Source organism: Diabrotica virgifera, chromosome 6, assembly GCF_917563875.1.
Source record: "Diabrotica virgifera virgifera chromosome 6, PGI_DIABVI_V3a".
Taxonomy (NCBI): Eukaryota; Metazoa; Arthropoda; class Insecta; order Coleoptera; family Chrysomelidae; genus Diabrotica; species Diabrotica virgifera.
The window spans coordinates 83,100,716-83,116,788 of record NC_065448.1 but is presented as its reverse complement, the minus strand read 5'-3'; the positions used below and the strand labels follow the sequence as shown (position 1 = coordinate 83,116,788).

At 30.4% G+C, this 16,073-nt stretch overlaps 1 protein-coding gene across 1 annotated transcript in view; it reads right to left on the bottom strand.

The window, feature by feature from the left end:
- Positions 1-13,668, bottom strand: part of LOC114340000 (zinc finger protein ZFP2-like) — a 39,892-nt gene extending 26,224 nt beyond the window's left edge. The window contains exons 1-2 of the mRNA XM_050653457.1: positions 11,419-13,668; positions 10,128-10,280 (exon numbers count right to left, since the gene is read on the bottom strand). Of these exons, the coding sequence (XP_050509414.1) occupies positions 10,128-10,280; positions 11,419-11,653 (388 nt within the window). The 5' untranslated portion in view covers positions 11,654-13,668. The remainder of the gene's footprint in view (positions 1-10,127; positions 10,281-11,418) is intronic.
- Between the last annotated feature and the right edge of the window lie 2,405 nt (positions 13,669-16,073).

Genomic DNA, 16,073 nt, shown 5'->3' with positions numbered 1-16,073 from the left:
CAAATAGAAATATAACAATACATTGTAAATAATTATGATTCGGGAGTGCTCCTAGTAGCATTTAACGTGTCTTGGTTTGTTTATTTCTACTGAATCTGGATTTTAAATTTAGTATAAATTTCTACGTATTATGACTGTTTCTTGTTGAGAATAAAGAAAAAACTTCACCAATTATGGTTTCATTTCGAAAACAACGCACACATCTAATGGAAAATATAATGTCACTCAAATTCAATAAAATTTATACGAATAGATCCGTTTTAATTTACCGATCAAATCTTATCATTGCGCCAACTCTCTATTTTCAAAAATAAGAGCAGAAATTGATACAAATAAATCTGAAATCAAATGGGTAGGTACATAAGTTAGAGAGAGAAAAAATATTTTAAACTACCCAGATTTTCGGTACTCCATAAATCAGCGGATTAGTTTCACTAATCCGCTTAGGCCCAGCGGGATTTAAGCTCTTATGAATAGCACTCGGAGCAATAATGATTGTAACTTTAACACTTTTAACACTTTATGGACTCCAAAAATGTGATTTCGATAAACTTTAATTGCAATTTGCGCCGTAATTAATCATAATTAAGAGTTGGCGCAATGATAAGATTTGATCGGTAAATTAAAACGGATCTATTCGTATAAATTTTATTGAATTTGAGTGACATTATATTTTCCATAAGATGTGTGCGTTGTCCGTATTATGACTGTTTCTTGTTGAGAATAAAGAAAAAACTTTACCAATTATGGTTTCATTTCGAAAACAACATAAGTCCACAAACTTTAAAACATAATATCAAAAAAATAAGCAACATTTAAACTTTTTTGGTCTTTCAGATATAATAGATGCATTTATAACCCATAATACTTATATAAAATATAGTATTACTATCAGAATCTCTAACTACTAATGGAAAGATTTTTACGTTTCCTGAAAAATTTACACATTGTAACATACAGTGCTTCCATAAAGTAACGCATAATTTCATTATTTCGTAAACCGGCGACTTTAAGGAAAATTTTCGAAACAGGTCGATTTTTATTTTTAAATTACAATTTTTTGGCATATTACATATCATACTAGTGATGTCATCCATCTGGGCTTGATAACGTAATCGATGAATTTTTTAAATGAGAATAGGGGTCATGTGATAGCTCATTTGAAAGGGTATTTAATTCTCTATTTACTAATACAAACAATAACATAATTATATATACAGGGTGTCCAAAAAGAATTCTTTAATTAAATTAATTGAGACAAAAAGAAAAATGTATGTAACTTATTTAATTCAAAATTCGTTTTACTTTTGTCAGAAAATTAAATGTTAGAGCTGTCATCCACCTGCCTCTTGGAAGTTTAAGATTACGCTTAAGCGAAAATCAATATTTAGGTTTTAAATAAAACATTTTTATGTTTGCTGGCACCAATAAAATATATTTAGAATTAAACAAATTACATACATTCATCTTTTTATACCAATTAATTTAATTTAAATAACATTTTTTGGACACCCTGTATAAATAATTATATTAACAATTATATTATTGAATAGAGAATTACATACCCTTTCAAATGAGCTATTACATGCCCTTTATTCTTATTTAAAAAAATCAACGATTACGTCATCACGCCCAGATGGATGACGTCACTAGTATGATATGTATGCCAATAAATTGTAATTTAAAAATAAAAATCGACCTGTTTCGGTATTTTTCCTGAAAGTGTCCGGTTTGTGAAATAATGAATTTATGCGTTACTTTATGGACGCACTGTATATTGTTTCGCAATGACCCATTAAATTATTATAAATGCAATTAACCATTGACCATGTCATGAAAATGGCAATATAAAATTAATTTTTCAAATGTCAAACATTAAAATTTGTTTTTGTTAACAAAAAAATAATTTAAATATCTATTATGAAATTCGTTACAAACAAAATCTGATATTTCAACTAAACGAAACAAAATACACAATAAAAGTGAATTATTAAACTCATTCAGGGACCCGTTCAGACAAAAGAGCCTACAACTGGTTTTTACCTGAGTGCGAGTGGAAGACTTGTAACGTGAAGCGATCGATATTATGTATCTAACTAGGTACTGTCTTTTCCGTAAAAATGTATATCTTGGCAACATCCTGTTGTTGCCAAAGTGATGTTTAAGCAATGTTTTTGACCTACGGGGGTCAAATTGTCGTTATAGTGTAAGGAATAAAATATATAAATAAATCGGATTACTGAAAATCCGACAACGGTGCCAAGCTTAAAGAAGTGTACTAAGCGAACATTCACGGATTATACCTAGAAAATGATAGCATTTCTAGGTGATGCCAAATGACTGCAACGTGAAAAGATGCCAATTTAATAGCGGGATGTATATATATATATATATATATATATATATATATATATATATATATATATATATATATATATATATGTACATTTTTGTCTTTTTGTGATTTTTAGCTTGTAGTTTGTAATTGTGAAGACTTTATGTACTGGGCCTGATGATGAGGCAGAAATTGTAAGCCTCAAAACCGTTTGCCCCATGATTGTGTAACAACTATTATAAAAAAAAACAGTAAATCCTTTATAAAAGGTATATTTAAAATCCCTAAAAAGGGCTACATCACAATCAGAACTAGTTTTCGACTGGTTTACCAGTCATCATCAGTGCTTACGTGAAGTTTACATGCTAACCACCAAGATATAATTTTACAAAAATATGTGGGTCAAAGCCCTACATACGTGGTCCGTTGAGGAAACATCGGTTAAAGATGCCAATTAAAACATGGATGTTAGAAATATTTTACCATTATGCCTTAGGTAACGTATATAATAAGGTTTTCCCTTAACGGACCACGTATATAGGGCTTTGACCCACATATATTTGTAAAATTATACCTTGGTGGTTAGCATGTAAACTTCACGTAAGCACTGATGATGACTGGTAAAATCAGTCGAAAACTAGTTCTGATTGTGATGTAGCCCTTTTTAGGGATTTTAAATATACCTTTTATAAAGGATTTGCTGTTTTTTGTATTACATGGTATACAGCCAACTACAGGAAAACTTTTTCCTTGTGGAACTATTATAAAATACAAACTTAAGATTGCGAGTATTGACTCAATTTCTATATCCAATAGTCAAATATTGCAACTCTTCATGCTACTATAACTTCTGATCTACTTATAATAAAAATCTGGTCTAACTTTAATTTATTCTCGATTAACGTAGATAAAACATTAGCATTAGGGGAGACTGGGTAACAGTGAGACATGGGTAACAGTGAGACACTTGAAATATTTTCCCTCCTTTTCGCCACGTGGAGATATTATTACTTATGCATGCCTGCTGTATTTACTGGTTACTGATTACTGATATGTTCGGCGGCCGTGCAGTTTCAGTTTAGGATTTATCGTGATAAAGTGTGTTTGGTGGGCACTAAGTAAAATAATACAGGGAATTTGAGAATTTTTTATAAAAGCATGTTAATTATTAAGATTTTTCTAGTATTACTATGACATTGTGTGTAGATTAGTAAACATGATGCCACAGTTTAGCAATGCAAACTAAGTTTTATAATAACAAAAATAATATTTTTTAAATTTTATGGCAAATGGGTAACAGTGAGACGGGGTACATTGAGACATGTCTCACTGTTACGCAGATGTTATAAAAAATTACATTTTGTATTTTTTTTTCTAAAATTTGTAGTAAAAGGCATTAAGATGATATTGCCAAGGCCAGTTTGTTAACGTCATACTAAACGGCAAATTTTTTTTTCATTAGAGACAAATTTCAGTTTAATAAATGTACGTTATTTCCGATCCCTATTTTTTTAATAAATAAGTACTTTTTAACTTGAATTTGTTTTTTTATTTGTTTTATTTTTCATATAAATAAATATTATGTAATTTAAATGTTTTTTTATGTTTTCTTTCCTATAAATATTATAATGTCTCACTGTTACCCATGCATGGGTAACACTGAGACAAATGACAACTTGACCTTATGTGTCGAATACAAACTAAATAAACCGAACTATTTTCAAATTTGACTTTTTCTTGTGTAATGAACACATGTGAGAATACAATGCTGAAGAAATTTTGTTTATACATGTCACAGTAGTGGACTTATGGTTAAATGAAAAAAAAGTGTCTCACTGTTACCCAGTCTCCCCTATCTTATAAAGGAGCTCTTCAACCCTTACCTCTTAATAACATCCAGATCAGTACCGCTGATTCTGTAAAATTTCTTGGTATTTTTTTAGACAGCAACTTTAATATCCCTTCATATCGATTTGTAAAGAAACTATCTTCAACTTGCTATGCTATAAGATCTGTTTCGAATAAACTCAATTTAGCATCTTCTAAAATAACATATTTTTCTTTATTCGAGTCGCATCTTCGATATGGTCTTCCTTTTGACGTTCTGGTACAGCTGCCCAATTCGATATTATTTTCAAATTACAAAAAAGAGCAATAAGATATCTGTTTGGCCTCAGAAGAACAACACATTGCAGAAGTTACTTCAAAGATCACGGAATTTTAACCCTTCTTTGTATATTTTAGAAACTGTTTGCTTAATTCGTAAACATCTACATGTCTTTCCACCAAGACCTAATCATGACTACTTCACGAGAAATTCTACCTTTGCCGACTATTTACTAACCCCGTCCTCTGAGTTAGTAAAGAAATCTATATTATATTCCGCAAAAAACTTTACAACCATCTCCCTCTACAACTTAACACTGCAGCATCTTTCCCCAAATTCCGTAAAATGACAAAAGCCTACACCTACCTATGAATAATACGCGTATTATTCAGTAGATGATTATTATTATTTTATTTTATTTACAGCAGCTCGAAAGCATCCTTTGCACAAGTAGTATTTTTATTATTTTTGTTATCTATATTAAATTTGAGTGTCATATGCATCAGCTTAACTTTTAAACTTATTAGTTACTAGGTAGGCTATGCAATTTGCAATTTATTTAAATTTTGCCATTGATTGTTTCTGTTTTACTTTATCCAGATTTAGCCATATGGCTCACACTCCCTCTAAGGGGAAAATTGACTCATCCCAGATACCTACGGTATCAAAAGGATTGAGCTCTGGTGGGACTCTTTATTAACTACAATAAAAATCTAGCTGCCCTTCGGTGCAACGGCTCTAGACGCTTCAGTCACAACGGCTTCTTACCAAGCATTACACAACAATCACTGCTCAGCTTACAGAGTTGCCAGATGTGATTTTACTTAGAAACTACTTAGAAAGGCTCGACTTGAGAAACTGAAATTCCCCCAAATTGGAGATCAAATCCACAAAATTTAAATTTTTGCAGCATTTTAATAAATCAGTAGTCAAATGTAGAGAACAGTAAACCAAATATACTATTTATGAACAGAGGACGCTGGAAGAAATAATTCATAGTTCATAGGTCCTATCGTCTTCGATTATATGAGAATAGAATATACAGTTCTATGTATATTCGCAAATTTAATTTACCATGACCCCCTAAAAATCCCCCAGCCATTTTCCTTATAAAAATTCCAGACGCTTGCAAATTATTCCAAAATTGTGGGAATATACCCCAATCTGGCAACCCTGTTCAGCGACAATCTTTCAGCGATGAACGAACCAGCCGCTACAGTAAAAACGTACCTTGACTTACTTAATTAAATTTGACCCCCTATTTATATAAATAATTATATATAAAATTTAAAAATCAAATTTGCAAAAAATTATTATATGCGTTTTAAGTGAGCACTGTAAATTATTTTATTTTATAGGGGAAGTTGCGTTATGTTACCAGTAATAAGCAAAAAAAATTGGTTGAAAAATAATTAATAATTTATGAAATGTTTAATTTGTTTATTAAATGTATATTTTTCAATTGGAAAAACGCGGTGTTTGTCAAAAGAATATAAATCTGTAATCTGTATAAAATGTCATCACTTTTATCTTTATGTATATTTTCGATAAATGTATTGATAAATTCAAATTTCAATTAAACTTCCCTCTAAAATTGCATTTGAAAATTGTTCTAATTTGTTTATAATTTGTTCTTTTAATAACGTCGAGGGGATTAAACATTTTGAAATGCCGTTTCGATAATCGGGTTCCTGGGAATTTTTCACTAATTAACAAATTTTTGTTGTCGTTTTTTCTTCTTCTTTTTTTTCTTTGAAGTTATATTACTATGGGCCCTTTAAGGCTTCTTCGCTGATACGCCATTTTACAATATATTTTCCTATACTTAATATTCTCTATCGAACTTTTATCCTACTTAATTTATTTAAGAATTGACCACTGGTCAGTGGGGAGAATACATTAGAAAAAATAGTTTTGCTTATACAGGGTGTTTCATTAAGAATGTCCAATCTCTGAGTTGTAGATTATATACCTCAAAATATTAAGATTTAACCAAAATTACATAAATAAAATATGGCTCCTTATTGAGTTGCAGGGTGTTTTATTTAAAATTTAAAAACTATTTTTGCTCAGTATGTATTTTAAAACTATTCGGCATATTCTTTTCATACTTGGTAGAAGTACTATACCCACACCATATGACATTATGTTAAATACACGTTTCGTGCTATTACCAGAGGCGTACGACAGAGGACAGTAAATGGTTGACCCTTCCCAAATTCTACGGCACTTGCAAAATTGCCATTTTAGCGCAATTTTTAGATTCTCTAATACTCCCTATGTAAGTAACATACTTTCCACTCGTAACGATAAAGTCATTTGTTGAGATATTTGAAGTTAAACATGTAACGGCACAGTTATTTTGATTAATGTATTGTGCCGCTTAATTTTTAATTTCAAATATCTCGAAAAATAATGATTTTATCGTTAAGACTGAAGAGTATATTATTCATTCTTAACATAACATCATTAGATTTCAAAATATTTGAAACTAAAAATTAAGCGGCACTATACATTAATCACAATTACTGTGCCGTACCCAGGCAACCAAGTGACGTCATATCACGTTGAGGAAACGTCAGTTTTTGGTTGAATATAACACGTGTTTGAACATTACGTCATATAGACGTCTTTTGTAGGTGATTTTAAATACGTAAGATTAATGACGTTAAAATTACGTTTAAAAAACGTTTTAATTTCAGACAGCCTAAGTCTGACGTCACAAAATTGGGAGGAGCTTGCTTGTTTGTATTGACTCCAAACAATTTCGTTTAGCTATAGATAACGCTAAATGTTCATAAGAAATTTCTCATTTATTGTTTACGTGGTTTGTGCCTTGTGTGATAAAATAAAACTTTTCATTTAGATATTTAGTTGAGGAAACGTGTAAATTAAGCGATTTTTATGTGTTTTTGCTCAGTGAGTTAGTTTAATGCAGTAATTCTTCTTGACAACTATTTGAGGTTATGTTTATTTGTTTTTAATTAAGCGTTAAATGAAGATATTAAGACAGCGTTAAATTAAGATATTAGTATGCTGGATAACTTGTTAATAAATTATTTATTAGTTTCATATATATGTTGTTTCAGTTTTGACACAGTAAATAGGTATATATAACTCGTGAAAATTCTAAAATGTGAGGGCTGGTACAATCATGCAGAGTCAATGATGCTTCTAGCCTAGCGCACAAGCGATCTTAAACAAGTGGTAGTACTTATATCTTCGACACATGGGACGTAGGCCTATAGGTTTCATGTTATGTACCTATTTTTTACACTATTTTGGAACATCTGAAAGAGGTCACTTTTTGCAAGTATTAAAAACGTGATTTTACCGACGTGAAAAAAACGTAGATACGATTACGTTTTAAAATCGTCACAATTATGACGTCAAATCGATGAGACAAATACACGTGATTTTCAACGTCAGTACTACGTCATAGAAACACGTGAATTGGTTATTTTTATGACGTGTTATCTACGTTATAAAAACGTCGTTTGGTTGCCTGGGGTTACATCGAATTACTTCAAATATCTCGAAAACTAACGACTTTATCGTTACGAGTAAAGAGGATGTTATTTACATAGAGAGTATTGGAGAATCTAAAAATTGTGCTAAATGGCAATTTCACCAGTAACGTAGGGAAGAGTTAGATAAAACGGGATAGTCGGATAAAACAGGATTCCTGGTCTAGAGACCCATCTAGTGCTGCTATCAATCGGACAACGACGAAAACTTGTTCTCAGTCGTCGTTTAAACATTCTCAGTTCGTTTTACCTCGATGCCACTATTTTATGAAAAGTTGTTGTGTTTAGAATTGTTTGACTCTATTTTTTTTTATACTTTGTACTTTTAAGTGCGTTGTTTTCTACATTATATTGCCTACATATCTACACGAAATCTGGTGACTATTATATTTAATTAAGCACTCATTAACGAATATTCTCATGTGTAGTCTATCTAATTTTACTTTCACGTTTAGGCAGGGGCCATTTTTTGTTTTGAAAAATATCTGAGTTGGACAAAACGGGATACTTATAAGTTGGATAAAATGGGATACAGTTTTTTATGTCACGTTTTATCTACCTAATTACTTGTTGGCCTATAATTTTTTTAAATAGCGATAAAGCGTGTTCTCATACTGCAGAATAGAACAACATATTTTTATGTGACTTTTGTTTTGATATACGTACCTAGTCCTAAATAAAAGGTCTTATTTCTCATTTTGCAATAAAACATAAAAAAGACCTATTTTTAAGTTTCTGACTACTAAAGATATTGTTTTTTCAAAGGTAAATTTTGCTTTGCAGCCTTATATCTACTTAAATATACTTTTTAGATAATTTTATGCAAAAAATTAAATATTGTGAACCTATCCCGTTTTATCCAACCCTAAAACGGGATGTGCAGGACTTTAATAAATATTTTTTTACTATTTTTCAGTTATTAAAAATAGCTAAAAATATGTTTTTTGTGTGCTTCAATAAATGTTATACCTATAAAAAATAATAATATGATAATTTCTTTAACATTTTTTCCGTAATAAAAATAAACAAGAATGGTATCCCGTTTTGTCCAACTCTCCCCTAGAATTTGGGAAGGGTCAACCATTTACTGTCCCCTATCGGGCGCCTCTGGTAATAGCCGGAAACGCGTATTTAACATAAGCAAAACTATGTTTTTTCCTAATATAGTCTCCCCACTAACTAGTGGTAAATTCCTAAATAAATTAAGTAGGATAAAAGTACACTAGGGAATATCAAGTATAGGAAAATATATTTTAAAATGGTGTATCGCCGAATGAGGCTTAAAGGGCCCGTAGTAATATAACTCCAAGGAAAAAAGAAGAACAAAAAAGCGACAAAAAAAAATTGTTAATAAGTGAAAAATTCATAGGAACTCGTTTATCGAAACGGCATTTCAAAATGTTTAATTCCCGCGACGTTATAAAAAACAAATTATAAACAAATTAGAACAATTTTCAAATGCCATTTTTAGAGGGGACTTTAATTGAAATTTCAATTTGTCAATACATTTATCGAAAATATACATAAAAATAAAAGTAATAAGACCTTACACAGATTTATATTCTTTTGACAACAACCACTTTTTGCAATTGAAAATATAGTAACATTTAATAAACAAATTAAATATCTCATAAATTATTAAATATGTTTCAACCAATTTTTTTTGCTTAATACTAGTAAAATAGCGATTTCTCTTATAAAATCAAATCATTTAGAGTGCTTCCATAAAAGGCAAATAAAATTTTTTGCAAATTTGATTTTTAAATTTTATATATAAAATTTTAAATAAATAGGGGGTAAAAATTAATTTAGTAAGTCTTAGGTTAAAGATTTATCCTTCAACTTAGCAGAAAAAAATCCTAATGACCTTCATTAAAATGTAAATTACCTCATCAGTTAAAAAGTAAATATTGTGCAAAAATGACCCCTTTTTAATTATTTAAACGATGATCCCCTTATATGATTTTTATACTTTTTTGAAAATATATTTTGTATTCAACTAAACTTTGATATAAAATTTGTTCCAACCTGTACGGAATTACATTTTGTTTTTTTATATTTTAATTAGGCTATTTATATTATATGGAAAGAAGAATGATGGGAGGAAAGTACCAATTTAATTGTAGGTATGTACATACATGAATTTTTAGTTACTCACCCTTTTTATTTGTTTGTTTTTCTCCAAAGAGCATAAGTTGATTTTCATCTTCTATTGAAGTCTTTAAGGAGAATTCCTTTATATCCACATAATTAAATGGCTTATGTGTACTTTCTCCATTAAGTTCTTCTTTAATTTCACTTTTACAGCTATCTAAAAGAGTACCAAAATACAAGATAATAATATTACAGTCAAACCCGCTTATTATAATACTTCTTAAAGGAATATCCCGGTTTAAGGAATAGAAATTTGAGGTCCTGAAACATTTATAGTAGCAACCAATGATCGGTTATTAGAAATCCCGGTTAGTTATTAGAAATTAGATATCCCGGTTATAGTAACAATTTTGCTTTGCACAAAGGCTATTCCAATAAGCGGGTTGGTCTGTACCAAATTTTTTTTTATTTGTTTCCTTTACGTATGCCTGTTCAAAAATGGCCTATAAATAAATCAGAAGGGTGCAGGGTGAAATTTATTTTTGGGCAGAAATTGTTTAAACATTTTTTTAAACAGATTCAAAAGATCGCCTTTATTTCGCCTCCGGAAAATATATTTTAGGTTTTTTGTATCATCTAAGTAATTGGGCAATAATTAACTGAATAAATACATGTAAATAAATTTGAATAAATATCAAGTATTTGTTAAAAATTTTTGCATACGTACGTATAATATGTAAAGTGCGACAGAGACGCACTGTATAGTACGACGCGCGGCGACGCGGGTGAGTAAAGGTCGAGTGGACGCGCATAATTAACAATTAAAAAACAACGGTCTATATTAAAATAAGCTCAAATTTTTCGTCACAAACTTGAAACTGAATGTTTAAACTTCAATTCAGGTACTTGGCAATCTCAAATATAATAATTTACATATGAATTTTTTAAGCCTCGAAAATGCGTATTTCCGATGTCCAGATTTTAAATCGCTTATAACTCAAAAACTATCAACTTTTGAGAAAAATAACAGGAGAACTTTTTGTTTAGAGTTAGAATGACCAAAAAAATATTAGAAAGAATTTTCTGAACAGAAAAGTAATCTTTTGAATTTGTTTAAAAAATATTGCTTAAACTTCTGCTCAAAAATTTCGCCCGGTGCCCTTCTGGATTGTTTAAAAGAGAGATTTTTGAAGAGTAATCCGCAAAGATTCCGAATCAGAAAATTTTCATTTCCTCATAACATAAGAGTAAAAATGTTATGTTTATATTAATTGGAACGATAAATGAAGGGAAGTAGGTACCAACTTAATTGTAGATATGTAGGTAGGTACCTACAAAAATGTTTATTTACTCACCCTTTTCATTTGTTTGTTTTTCTTCAAATATCATAAGTTTATTTTCATCTTCTTCTATTAAAGTTTTTAAGGAGAATTCATTTAAATCCACATAATTAAATGGATTGCGTGTACTTTCTTCATTAGGCTCCTCTTTAATATCAGTTTTGTTGCTATCTAAAAGAGCACCATACACCTTATTAGAAAATATTTCCACTTTACAGGTGTCCTCAGTAAATTCTTGTTTTACTTCCATTTCATTCCAAATTATAGTATTAAAAAAAAAACGAAATTACTAATATAACAATTTTTTTTTTATATTATACAAGCCAAAGCAGATCTGAACACTGGTTTTGGAGCAGTAAAGACAGGAATAAATCAATAAATTCAGCAAATCAGCACATGGCAATATATGTACAGTAGGACAAGTTATACAGTGTCGTGTGCCAGTGCGCATCTAGGATCTAGGGGATGATGGCGCTATTAAATCGATATCAGCTACTACTACGATGCCAGCTCATCCGATTCGGCAATGTATATACCGAAAATATCTAATTGCCTACCGATTTTTATTCTCGATTACATCAAGATAAGTGCTTAATTATAAAATCAGATAAGAGGTTAATTATAAATCAGTTTTTGTCAACTGATTTGTATTTTCAACTTTCTTATAATTGGGTTTATGTGGATTAGCCGGTAAATGCTGGGCAGGTCCAAATGTAAAGGGAAAGACAGATTTATGAATAGGAGATTGTTTGATAGGAGAGTTTGTTTTCCTTTTCTCTCCTATTATCGATGCATGTAAATTATTACATATTTAATAATTGAGAAGATAATAGGGAGCACGGTTTATAGGTCTGTGGGCCTAGCTGAGTGGAGAACGAATTTTTATTAATTTTTGGAAGCAAAGGAAATTCTTGTTCATTATTTTCAAGTAAAGAAAAATAATTTTGATTCATAACACTAGAAAATGATTGTTCGCATAAATGTTTTGCTTTTAAAAAAGCAGTCTTTTGTTCGATCATTATACTTATTTTAATCTTGTTTGTTTTTTATAAAAGGACACTTTTTTGATATTGTAACATGATTATTACTTTTACAACGTAGGTATACAATATACAGGGTGTCCAGAAACTCTACCGACAAACGAAGACAGGAGACTCTTCAGATAATTTTAAGACAATTTAACCAAATTGACCCAGTCCGAAAATGCTTTCTAAGCGAGCTAGAGCTCTTTGAATATGGCGTCTTGTTAGTTTTTCTTAAATACGCCCAGAATGCTTCTCTATTAAAAAAAAAAACGAAAAATTGGTACGCGCATTTATCTTCCAGAGTTAAAACGATTCCATCCATTGCGAATTTCTAGTACCGGTCATAGGCGTCCGTTTTGGGTAGGGTAACGGTTATTTTATCACATAACTTTTTGTCTTTAATTTTTAAGCATTTTTTACGCTGGATTATTAAATTGTGAGGTATTGTAGTACTAAAAGGTACCTACTCTTGCTTTAAGTCGATAGGATACACTGTTTTCTAGAAAAATCGATTTGAAAATTTAAAAAAAAACTATTTAGAAAAACGAATCCTGGTACGTTTATTTATATTCCAGAAATAAATCGATTCTATCCATAGCGAATTTCTAGTACCGGGCACATGCGTTTGTTTTGGGTAGGTCAACCGTTATTTTATCGCATAACTTTTTTGTCTTTAATCATTTTTACGCATTTTTAATATAAGATTATTAAATTATAAAGTAATCTAGTACTAAAAATTACAAATTACTCTTACTTTAAGTTGGTAAACTACACCTTAAAAACTAAAAGTAAACTTTCTATGACCAATAATACCCAAGTTATACTTTTTTTTTGAAAAATCATATCTGTATTGTTTATAAATATTAATAGTCGAAATTTGCACAGAATCATAATAGACATCTATATTTTACATTGCAATTAATAACTACAGTAGATCATCTATTTAAAATGAGTAATAACCCTTTAAAATAAAGGTACTCAAGCTGACTTAACTGGGACCATGTGGTGGGGGAAGGATCTCTGAGTCCGCTTTCGCGCGTCGAGATTTTGATATTGAAAGTTCAAATTGGAGCGCTTGAAAAATTTTACAATAACTCCGCTTCCAGAGAACCTAGAGCCTTCATTATTTTTTAAATTGGGGTAACTCGACGAAATATTAACGACTAGCTAATTTTCATTCACCGGAAAAATCGGGAAATTCTGGAAAATGAACTTTTTTATTCAACTTTCATTTACAACGTTAACACTAATATATTTCAATAAATATTTTCATAATATATTATCAATTTGTAAATAAATAACAGAATGCACAATATATGTATATATAGGGTGGTTCATCGTATTTGCCTCGGTCTCTGTACGGAAAACGACTTGATATTTAAAAATTCTTCCAGCCATTTACAGGGCCATTAACACTACAATCTAAAACTAATGATAATTATACAGGGTGCTTCAAAAAAGAGGGGTATATTAAAGTTATATTTTCTCTTATGGAACACCCTACACGTGAGCCATTTTTGAATTTTCCTTAAAAATAAGCTATATTTTTATAAGAGTTTTCTACATCTAAATACAGGGTGTTTTGATTTATTTCGATTTTTATAAGAATGTAAGGTTTTAGAAAAAAAATTAATATCTACGAATCTAAGAATCGGTGACAAATTTTTTCTTGGATCTTTATAATAGACTATTCAGCATATTGGAACAGATATTTACTGTAATAAAATTTATAATTATTTATTCGTACATTTTTAGATTTAAAAATTTATTAAAAACAAAAACATTCAACAAAACTGAAAACATAAATAAAAACATACCTCATTATAGGGCCAAAACTAGTTTTAATGTGTATCTACAAAAACACATAATATGTGATTTTGTGTTTTGTGTTTCTTCACAATACACCAGCGTAGAAAAATAAATATGAGCGATTTCAGGGTAAAAATCAATACAGGTATTTGAAGGTGCTAAATCGTAGGGGGATACAGTTTATTAATAATACATACAGAGGTACTCGTAAATTCTTAGATTCGTAAATACCTATTTTTTTTTCTAAAACTTTACATTTTTTTTAAATTGAAATAAATCAAAACACCCTGTACTTAAGTATAGTCTAGCTTATTGTTTAAGAGCAATTCAAAAATTTCATCAGGTGTAGGGTGTTCCATAAAAAATATATTTTTGATATACCACTCTTTTTGAAGCACCCTGTATAATTAATATTATTTTTAGATTGTAGTGTTAATGCCTTTGTATATTTCTAAGAAATTTTTTTTTAATTCAAGTCGTTTTCCTTACAGACACAGGCGAATAAAATGAACAACCCTGTATATAAATAAATATATACATACATAATTATATTTTAATATTTATTCATAAATTTATAATATTTTATGAAAATATTTATCAAAATATATTAGTGCTAACGTTGTAAATGAATGTTGAATAAAAAAATCCATTTTCCAGAATTTTCCGATTTTTCCGGTCAATGAAAGTTAGCTAGTTGTTATTCTTTCGTCGAGTTACCCCAATTTAAAAAAAATGAAGGCTCTAGGTTCTCTGGAAGCTAAGATATAAAATTTTTCAAGCGCTCCAAATTGAACTTTCTATAGCAAAATCTCGACTAGAGAAACTGGACAACGACATTCTTCCATATCACACGGTCCCAGCTCAGTCAGCGTGAGTAACTTGACTTTAAAGGGTTATCAGGGCTGGATTTACATAAGGGCTGAATGGGCTATAGCCCAGGGCGGCAAAATTAGATAAAAATAAAAAAAAAATTATTCAAAAAGTTAAAAATATGTGAAAAAATACTTGTAATAATTTGTAAAATAACAATTTGTAAATTAGAATTAAAAAAAATCATTCACTTAATATATTCTATTTATTTTGTAGTTCTAACGTAACGTTAATGAAATATAGTATGTTCCTTGACGCAACAGTATTCGCGCGCCGCGCGCAACTAGTCAGCCGACGGGCTCTGAGGCTTTGAGGTTTGGAGGTATCGTTTGAAGTAGCCGAGCCCGCCGCCGCCCGTCGGCGCCGTCAGGCTAGGTCGCCGCTCCCCTCCCTTACTATCACTGCCCCCCCCCCTACAGTGGTTGGCAACCACCGTACGCCACGCGCCGCCGCTCCGCGCTTCCGATATCAGTCAGTTCAGTTGTTCAGTTTGTGTTGGTGGTTTACTCTGACTTTATAGGTTATGTGTGACAGTTTATGAGTGTATTGTTTTCTGAAATACTTTTAATTGAAGATAAGACAGGTAAGTCAAAGAGTTTAGTATACAATCATTTTATTTCATTTTTGATTTAAACACCAAAAAGCGCTATCCCGTTATTCTGATTAGCTTATAAGGGAAATTTATCAAGTCGTCCTAACTGCTTAACTTCTAACCCTAACCACATATTTTCAGGCCACTTGTATAAATATTTTTTTGTAAAGTCTTTTATTTATACAGTAATTTATTTATATGAAAAGATTTTTTTGCTCATATATTACAGTTCGCCCAAAGTATCTGTGCACATGACTAGCCATTCAAAAAACATTCAAAATATTTCCATACAACAACACAGAACTGTGTAAGCCAAATAATAATGGAAATAAACAGTTTTTTCTCTCTATCGTCCTCAGTAGACATGTTTTTCA